The sequence below is a fragment of the Juglans microcarpa x Juglans regia genome, chromosome 8D, assembly GCF_004785595.1.
Source record: "Juglans microcarpa x Juglans regia isolate MS1-56 chromosome 8D, Jm3101_v1.0, whole genome shotgun sequence".
NCBI classification, from domain to species: domain Eukaryota; kingdom Viridiplantae; phylum Streptophyta; class Magnoliopsida; order Fagales; family Juglandaceae; genus Juglans; species Juglans microcarpa x Juglans regia.
In genome coordinates this window covers 4,884,242-4,894,770 of record NC_054608.1, presented here as the reverse complement: position 1 = coordinate 4,894,770, position 10,529 = coordinate 4,884,242, and the positions used below count along the sequence as shown (strand labels likewise).

Sequence of the window (10,529 nt, the reverse complement as noted above, 5' to 3'; positions counted from 1 at the left end):
TGATTAGTCATTAAAACTGAGTTTCAATAATTGGTTCTCCTGAGTAATCTTACTTCTGTTTCCATAGAAAAACAAAAATATGAGCTGCAAAATTAAACTATACTAATTGAAACCAAACAAAAAATGATGTACGAATTCATTTTGTAAATAAATTTTTTTAATTTTTTTATTCTTGAGACAGAAAAGTCTTTCTTTATTGGCCAATACATTTTAATATTCGCATTGACTTGTGAACCAGATACGAATATGGCACGATACAAAATAAACGGGTTTAAATTTGATATAAATAGATTTGTGTCAAAACGACTTGACCTGACAAGATACGATAAATAAGCATGTTAAACCCATATAACATGAATAAATTCTATTTTATATTTTATAAATGATTAGTCTTAAATGTATTATTTTTTATTGTTGAGAATATGTGATATTAATATTAGTATTTGATTACGTAATTTTTTAGACTATAAACTTTTTTGTTAATATGTAATTTTATTTTATAAAAATATTTGTTTTTTTATTATATATTATTGATTTGGATATTGATAATAAAATATTTTACCAGGAACCAATTGTAATTGTAAACTATTTATATAGTTATTTTTGTATTATATATGAAATTAAATTAATTGAGTTAAAAAATAAATATACGGATAAGTTCAACTCATTTATATGAAGCGGGTTAGAGCAGGCTAAATGGGTTGAAATAGATTCGTGTCCAAGGTAACCCAATAAAATTAGTTAATTATTAAACGGGTTAAGCGAGCCGTGTCATGTCATCCATTAATTAAACGGATTGGGTTTGAATTTTTAGGATCTAACCTGTTTAATTAAATGGATTGGATTTAGGAGACTCATATAATCTAATACTCATAACTTGACACGATACAAATACGACCTATGAACACGACTCACGAATACGAATCGACACCCTACGGTTTTTGTTCACCAAAATGGTTTCTGGAGTTAGAGTTTTTTTTTTTTTTTTTTCCATTTATGTCTACTCTAGGATTTATTAAGATTTTAGCTATTCATTTTTCAACTGAAATCCTTGCGCTGATGTAGCATTATTTTTCAATTATTAGATATAAATAATGCCGCATGAATACAATATAATTATAAATATCATGAGAGTGTAGTAATTATATTTTTTTTATTTTTGTATTATTTTTTGGTCGAGTAATGATACACACAATATTTTTCACAATACATGATGTAAAATGAGAGTATTTTTGTAAAGTGGTTTTACTTTTATATGGTATTTTACAATATTACCCCCTAATTTTAAAACATGATTGTGAAAAGTATTGTGTTTATCATTTTTTATTTGGAAACTGTCTTCAACAGTCAATATCATTTATGGGGTTTCAAATTAAGACTTGATGAGTTTATGAGTTTATAATTTCAATAAATATATAGTTAGAGAAATACTACAAAGAAGCCTTACACTACACATCTTCATCTAATCAATATGTAATCTATTATTTTTATCATTTTATTTAAATGAACACATATTTAAGCATTAAGATAAAACGATAAACGTGAAAGATCAAATATTAATTAGATAAAGGTGTGTGGTGGCTTCCGTATAGAATTTCTCGTATAGTTAACATGTCATGAAGTGTTTTTTTTTTTTTTTTTTTTTTTTTTTAAATTTTTGTAGTTTATCGATATGTACTTATATTTTTCCCTCAATCAAGCAGGATAAAATTGATAAATCCAAATTGATCAAAACAAAAAGATGACAATGAAAATAAAAATATCAAATAAATGGTGGAGCAAAATATGTCCTTAATTATGGGCATATAAAATTTTTTCCAGGCCCTCCATAATAAAACTCAGGATCTTCAACATAATCACTCACATAATCTGGGAACTTCAAGGCAGCAGAATTGTCATGAATTCGCATTCTTTTTATCCAACCTGAATTGCCCCAATTAGGGTCTGGGAAGTTTCCATTACCCATTGCTGTTGCAGTGTGGGGAGCATGACCCAGTTTGGAGCTGTATACTTCACCTCCCCACTCCACAGCTACTGCTTGGGAGCTCAAAGCTCTGAATAATTCAGGTGGCCAATATCCAATGTTGATTCTATCTCCATTCTGCAGCCACCAATTACCCATGTTTGGATCCTAAAATCATAAGGTAAGATAGTAAATAGCAAGATGGTTAAAAGAATGATGAATAACATTACTCAAAAAGAAAAAAAAGGTAGAAGTAGTGAAAGCTCATTTCCTCACCTTAAAGATGTAAATGGTTATTTGATATGGAAGTTCATCAGGCAATGAGATTGGATGAATTGCTGCTCCAAGAGCAATTATATGGCTGGTTTGAACAAAACCAGGACAAGTGAGATCAAAGCAACCTGTTGTCTTTGAAGCATCAGCCTAAAAGAACAGAACTATCATACTTTTTACGTGTCTGTCTCCAAAGAAACTGCTACAAAATCATTAAATGTGGAGTCCATATTCAAACTCAAGAACTCTGAACAAAAACACTCATCATTACATCTGATTTAGAGATTTATGGTATTTTAACATATGATTGCTGTAATTTACCATCCAATATGCAAATAAACGACTCTATCTGTCCCCGCATATGCTTGGATTTAACTGGAGTAACAAATGGTTACATATTAAAGATATACACTGAGTTGAAAAGGCTAAAAACTTGAGGATTCATCATGATACACAAGTAAATACAACTATATTAGCAGTAGTGTAGCAACTCAAGGAACCCTAAGATGCTCAAGTAACTCTAGAGTGGTTATGCTAATTACCGCCCATCCAGCTTCAATGCTCTCAAAATCATTGTTAGGGCCACTGAGAAGACGAACTTCAGAAGTACTGTACTCATCATCCGACTCAACGTAGGGGTTCCAAACTTTGATATCTCCTTTTGCTCCCAAGTATATGTAACCATATGCTTATAGATGTCTATGCAATCAATAGTATCTCCATCTGCACTCTATATACACCAGTATAATTAAGCATACTTTCCAGATTCCACAAAAAATTGAAGCAAAAGTTAAAACCAATAAGTCCATTTTGGAATGCTGGTGATGAGCTTTCAAATGGTATATTTTTTTCAAACAATATTTTTCAAACCCCCCTTTTGAAAAGTTGTATCAAATTTTCTCAAGCCTTTTAACCTCTGGTATTCTACTCATATTACTTTCTGGCCATGAAGTTGACAAATCATTCCAACATGGGAAGACAAAGAAAAGGAAGGAGAGTTAACAAGAACAAAAGCACCTGTATACTTTTTACTACATGCCTACTGATGCGATTTATTCTCCTTTCAATTTCCAAAACCTTCTGCCTAGAGATTGTCTTACCATTCACAACCCCATAACAGATTAGTAACACCCTGAAAAACTTGACCATGTCTTTCAACTTTAAACCATGAGAACAGAACCTTTTTCCCATTTTTTTTTTTTTTTATCTATCCCCACAAGAAACTTCTTCAATTTGACACTAACTTCAGAAAAACATTGATCCTTGAAACTCTTCTAATGGAAAATTTATGAAAGTATCTTTCAAAGTAGCTTAATGTCCTGGTATCCAAGAAGGTACATTTTATGAAGCTTTCACAGGCAGTACTTAGTCATTCTAAAACCAAATACTATATGTAGTTTGGATTACAGTTTAGACATTCAAATTTATTGGTGATATGGAGGGACAGGTATCATCGAAGTTTGCATGATTACCTTTCCAATCATCAGATTTCCATTTACATCTTCGAATTTCATGCAATAGGGATCTTACAAGAGCACATGAATGAATCTCAGTCGTCATAGAAATGGTGCTGTGTTGTTGTTTTTTTTTTTTTTTTTAAAGTTCTCTGAAAGGTTAGTATCAATATAATATAATGTTATTAAAATTGAACTTTGCTTATATTTCTATGTTAAAATATTATGTAAAATTAGAAGAAAAAAATTATTTCAAATAAATAACGAAACAAAAACTATGCCCTTTATATGGTTCAACATATATATTCATATAGCTTTTTTTAATTTATCCATATTTTTCTATTTTATTTTACCATCTTATATATCTATGAGAATCTTCCTGAAGTCATCAATTCAGGACAGAGATATGAGATTGAGAAGGACACACAAATTTCATTGACGTGGAATGTTACCAAAGTGGTTTCCCACGTCGACCATTTCCGACTCAATAGCTCGAAGACCGCCGCAAAAAGTTAACAGCTTAATGAGATTTGATAAGTCGAAAACGATGACGATTTCGTGATTTTGATAGAATTCTGTGCATTTTTGCTTGGGGATGTATATATTCTCCGATGCCAAAGCCGAAAGTCATCCGTCAGTACCCAGCAGAGAGCTTGGAATATTTGAAGCCCAAAAATGGTGAACTACCTCCTGATGATAGCTGCGGAGCTCGAGAACCTCACCAACCTTGAGCCCCAAGGTGGCTGCGACGACCCCAACTTTTCCTACCTCTTTAAGGTCTCGATTTTTTTCTTCAGATTTTACGTTTCTTGCTTCATATCCAAAATCATTTTTGCTGAATCTTCCTCTTTTGCTTTCTGCGTAGAAATCGATTGGCATTGGTACACCTATCATTTTCATTTTATTTTATTTTATTTTTGTTTTTATTTCTGATGGATTTTAGTTTTTACTGTTTTAGGAGCACTTAGCATTGCCTCTTGCATCGTTTTGTGTATGCAAATGTTTATATTATAGGGGTTTCGATTACATGGTTTATTTCTGGTTCTTGATTTTTGTTATTGATGATGCTGATGATATTTATGCCGATGGTTGATTATTGTTATGATTTAAGAGTTTTCTTTTACTATATTTCTCTCAGTTTTGTTACTAATAGATTTTTATTCTTCAAATCGTGTTCATTTATGTGTTATTTTTGTGCATTTGTGGGTATAATGGTTGATTATGGTTATGATTTACTTATCAAAAAATAATAATGGTTGATTATGGTTATAATTTAAGAGTTTTCTTTTACTGTATTTCTCACTCAGTGTTGTTACTAATAGATTGTTATTCTTCAAATCGTGTCATTTATGTGTGAGATAACATTTTGTTTAATATTTTTGTGCATGTGTGGGTATATAAGCATGTGTTCTTGTAGCGTTTGTGATGCTTTTTTATTAGCTTATTTTTATTTGGAGCTGTTCTTTGTTCTGTTTATGAGTAAGCTTTTGGTTCTTGTTATCGCTATATCATTTTGAACTTATTGTAGAGTTTTTTTTTTTTTTTTTTTTTTTTTTTTTTTTTTTTTTTTTTTTATATATATATATTTTTTAACTTTTGTGTCTTACTTATAAAAAAAATATTTTTTAACTTTTGTAGTTGAAATGTGGGAGGTGTGGAGAGGTAAGCCAGAAAGAAACTAGTGTGACCTTGAGTGAGACCGTTGCTCTCCCAGCTGGTAAAGCAACCACTAATCTCATTCAGAAGGTAATTTCTCTTTCTCAATTTATTGTTCACTCTTCTAATGCATTGGTGGGTTATATTGTTGAATGAGTGTATTGAGATTCTTGGCATATTTTCTCTCAATTGGTTGTTGATAATGAAGGGAAAGAAAATGAAATTTCTAGGTCTAAAATTCTGAAAATTTCTCATTCTTTATCAGTTCTTTAGTTTTAAATTCTGAAACTATCACGAACTCTGTTGAGTGGAATGCTTTAGATTTTGTTGTGTCTTAAGGATCGATAATGTTACTTATCAAAAAAAAAAAAAAAAGAGATCGATAATGTTAATTTTCTTTTCTTCATACCCAAAAAAGTATTTATTTTCTATATATTTTTTTTCCACAACAAATTTTGTTGGTTGGTATGTTTGTTGATATTATGAAGCATTGGAGAGGGAACCAAATTGATTCCATTTATAACCACTCAACTATTATTGTGAAAGACGAGATTCATTCGGTTCATTGAACTTTTGGAGACTGTATTCCTTAGCGGCCTCGTGTTTACTCTTTTTGACTTGGTGGAATCAACTTCGTATATGAGATAACAGAAATTAAACCAACTTGATACTATCAGACTTGTGCTTGTGTCATGAAAGATGAACGGTTGGATCTAGTCTGGTGGCTATATATTACTTTTATTGTGTAGCTTCAATTTGTGATTGTCTCTCTCTTCCTTATTATTTATTCTTTTGAGTGATTGTCATCTGGTAGTCGGATATTTTACTTTGTTACTTTTTCTTTTTTCTGTAGTGCAAGTTTTGTGGAAGGGATGGTACTGTAACAATGATCCCAGGCCGAGGTAAACCACTGACTCAAGAAGTAAGTGAATCTGGGAAGCATACCCCCTTGATGTTGTTTGACTGCAGGGGTTATGAGCCTATTGGATATGTATTCAGCGGTGACTGGAAAGCTGAATCGGTAAGTTTGTCCCTCTCCCCACCCCCTTTCAACCTCCATTTTTTCCATTCTTTTCTTATTGAACACGACAAATTGAGAATATTTTGGTGTACACAAGACTGTTATTTGCTTTCCTATTGAACTTGGAAGAGACCATGTGAATGGGTGAATATTCCCTTGCATTTGATTTGGAGTTGCCATTTAAGGGCTAATTGCTTCTTCTTGTTCTCTTGTCTTGTCCCCTATCTATTATTATGCTGAGCATATCATTCCCATTTCTTACCATATTTCATATTCCATTGTAATGTCACATTTGATTTGGAGTTACAGTATTGTTGTTGCATTTGCATTTTTTCTTGCATAAGAATGGGAACCTATACTTCTGGTACATTTTCACAAATGGCTTCATAAATGTGTTCCACTTCATATCAGTTCATGTGTGTACGAGTTGACTTCTTGAATCTAGATTTTTTTTTATTAAGGTTTTGAGTTAATGTCTTTGGGTTCTTTTTTTTGTTTTTTAAAAATATTCTACACAGAGATTCCTTATGAAGTTGCATACATGGTTTCAAAGTCTTGGTATCCTTCATTGTTCATAAGCATTCCAGATATTTTAAGAAAGATCTGATTATTTATCAGTAAGTCACTGATGGGTAAGAAAACATAAATTCTGTTGCATGAGTCACTTCATGAATTTATAGATATTCTTCATTGTATGCAATACATTTTTTCTCTATGATTCCAATGGACCATGGTGAGTTTTCTCAAATGCAGAAAACTTTTCTCTGAGAAAGTCACATCTATGTTTGATGGTCTTATGTAATGAATGTGTTGAATAATGTAGATTTTCGCTATTTTAAGCTAAAGTTACTGTATATCCTATCATGCTGCTCCTAGACATACATTTCTCTTGGAAATGTTACTTCCTGATATGATTACCAGTGGCTGACAATTTAATGTCTTCCAAGTTTGGATGATCATGTCCTGTTGTTGTATAACCCTGTAATGTGTCAGATCTTTGCATATTTGATTCTGCACTAAAATTGAATGGTTATGTCAGTATAACGGGTACGTTTGGAAACCATACCAAACTCAACTCATCTCAACTCATCATTACAACTTTTTCAAATTTCAACGCAAAATATAATAAACAATTCAACTTTTTTAAATCTCAAAATAATAATAATATTAAAAAATAATATTCTAACAATATTTTATCATATAAACTCAATTCAACTCAACTCATTTTAACATCCAAATGCAGCTAAATGATTTCAGCTGTTGCTGGAGTGCACTCCCCTTGCACAATTTACTACCTGTATACAATCTTTTATATATTCCTATGTACCCTCCATTTGAAAGTACGCATCTTGTTGTTGCTTGATGTCAATTTACAGCGCTATTCATTTTTGTAGATTGCAGGAACTAAATTTCACAGCATTGATTTGTCAGGAGGGGAATATGCAGAATATGATGAGAAGGGAGAGTGCCCAGTTATGATATCCAACCTTCGTTCTACTTTTGATGTGGTGAGGTAGAGAGCAGTACTCTCTTATCAGCATTATGTCTTCGTATATATGAATAACACTTTTTCTCTGGATGAGGTAGAAAGCATTCAGATACTTTATATAATCTATGGATCGGTTTATCACTGAAATTGGCTGAATGTGACATGTTTGACTTGGATTTGTTCATAAAAGTTCTGACCAGAGCTATCAACTGATTATGTTGATAATTATGTTTTGCGGCTAGCATGCATGTGATAGATTGATGGTGACATATAGGCAACAGGAGTAATGGATTTCTTTGCATAACATAGAAAATGCCTGAATGGTTGAGGATGACCTAGATCTGTTAAGATCACGCTAACCCTCGTAACTCCAGCCCTCCTGGGAAAGGGTTTCTACCAGCAGGATTTCACGACTGCTCCAAAGGGGCTAATTTGGACATAGCGTGTAAATGTGTTCAGCTTGTGCTCATGTAAGCATTATCCTTTGCAACAATCATACTGATGTTATAATGGCATGTAGTATTCATAATGACTAATACAACATATACAACTTCTTTTGCAACTCTTTTTACGTGTTTAATTTAAATGGCGGACGGTTATTAAAAAAAAAAAAATTGGGTATATTGTATGAAGTAGCACTGTAAAATTGGTTGGTTGTAGCCCCTTCCCCTTTTGGATGAAATGTGTAACAACTAAGTGAAAAATTCTCTCTCAAATATGGTTCTCTCTAGTCCCGGTATTTAGGTTATGGAATATGTGGTGTTGTTTTGGTTTTACCACGTAGCACACTCTACTAACGATACATGAAGATTTCGGATGACCAAAGGCAATGGAAAATCTTTGAAATAACTGTACTAGATTCAAGATATTTCCGACGAGGTAATATCTCTTTTACTGTATATTATGATCTAATATTTCTAACAATATGTACTATTGATTCTACGCACATTGGCGACAAGCCATGTAAAGGTGGGGGAGTTGTGGGTTCTACGGAGAATGGTAGAATATGAAAGTATTTTAATGTGAGTGTGGGAAGAAAATGCAGAACCTTTTCCACAATAGACAAGTAAGATATGGTTGTGGAATATGATGTATGCATGCATATTAGTGTTCCCATGGATGAGCTGCACTAGTCAGTTTTGTTTTTTGTTTTGTCTTCAATTTTGGAGGGTGGTGAAAAGGAGAGCATCTATGCAAAACATGTGGGAGTTTTTAATTCCTCGTGTTTCCAAAAATACTTGGGTCGACAAATGAAATGATCAAAACACCTCATGAGATAATTATCCGGCATATGGTCGAGAAAAAATATTACAGTCATAAAGAGATTTTATAAAAGTTAATTCAAACTGACATAATTTCATATAATACATTAAATCTATTTTACAATAAAAAAAAGTTTTATCATTTAACGTATCACATCAAATCATTTCGATTTGTGAGTTTACTTTTGTGAACTTTAACATCGATGCTACCATACACTTATAAATGCATATTAAAAAATATGTTAAATTTATTTTACAATAAAAAAAAGTTTTATCATTTAACGTATCACATCAAATTATTTCAATTTGTGAGTTTACTTTTGTGAACTTTAACATCGATGCCACCATACACTTATAAATGCATATTAAAAAATATGAAAAACAAATATGGGTTTGGTAACTAAATTTATGCCCTATGAAATTGCTAGCAATAGCCCAAGCGCCGCTGTTTGTTGGATGACAAGATAGAAGGAAGCATTCGCATTCATGGTTCACATTTTTTCTTGTGTTTCTTGTTAAGGTTGATGATAAAAAAAAAAGATCGATCTTGAGGGTCTCGTCGTTTTATCATCTCATCAATAAAAGCCAACGATGATTCCAATATATATATATATATATATATGATCGATGATGCAAAAGATCGTCCTTTCTTCTTGTTTTATCATATTCTCAATAAACTTATTGAGGTTTACAATGTGTGTATCAGTGTATATGACATCGTTTTTTCCCTTTCAATTATTCTTTTCCTTTTTTTGGTTGAAAATTTTATTATTTTATAAAATGAGTTTAAATATATATATTAATTTTTATGGCTTGAATTTTTTTTCTCAATTAGATACGGTTTGGATAGTGAGATGAGATGTAATGATTTTATATAAAAGTTGAATAAAATATTATTTATTATTATTATTATTGTTTTAAGATTTAAAAATATTGAATTATTTATTATATTTTGTTTGAAGATTTAAAAAATTGTAATTATAAGATAAAATGAGATAAGATGAAATATTTTTACTGTCCAATAATGTAGTGAATATTGGACCCTAGGCTCTCTTGGGTTTGCTATGGGAAAGGTGAAAGTACGAACCAAGTAGCATAGAGTGAGGAGAAGAGGGAAAAGGATTTGTGAGGAAAACGTAGTAGATTGAAAAATAGGAAAATAATAAAAATTATATTCTTGATTCTGTATATATTTAGTAAAATTAATATTTATAGATATAATTTGATTTAAAAAATAAATTTTAAATTTTACAAAAAAAATTGAATCCTAACATTTAAATGATGCAAATGGTATGTTTTGTACACTTATTTAAAAATAGAACAATTCATTACATAATTATTATATATTACTTAATATAAAATTATTGTTTTTTGAATCTCAACTTATTAAAATCAAATAAATTATAAAAAA

The 10,529-nt window shown here is 31.2% G+C and overlaps 2 protein-coding genes across 2 annotated transcripts; one reads left to right on the top strand and one right to left on the bottom strand.

Moving 5' to 3' along the window:
* Positions 1-1,795: 1,795 nt before the first annotated feature.
* LOC121242140 lies at positions 1,796-3,796 on the bottom strand. The gene is made up of 4 exons (XM_041140045.1): positions 3,709-3,796; positions 2,779-2,924; positions 2,240-2,386; positions 1,796-2,131 (listed from the first exon to the last, which is right to left on the bottom strand). The coding sequence occupies exons 1-4, from the start codon at positions 3,794-3,796 to the stop codon at positions 1,796-1,798; spliced, it is 717 nt and encodes a 238-aa protein (XP_040995979.1).
* Positions 3,797-4,138: 342 nt separating this feature from the next.
* LOC121243394 (CXXC motif containing zinc binding protein) lies at positions 4,139-8,041 on the top strand. Its single transcript, XM_041141513.1, has 4 exons — positions 4,139-4,467; positions 5,329-5,436; positions 6,200-6,367; positions 7,762-8,041. The coding sequence occupies exons 1-4, from the start codon at positions 4,366-4,368 to the stop codon at positions 7,882-7,884; spliced, it is 501 nt and encodes a 166-aa protein (XP_040997447.1). The 5' UTR covers positions 4,139-4,365; the 3' UTR covers positions 7,885-8,041.
* The last annotated feature ends 2,488 nt before the right edge of the window (positions 8,042-10,529 follow it).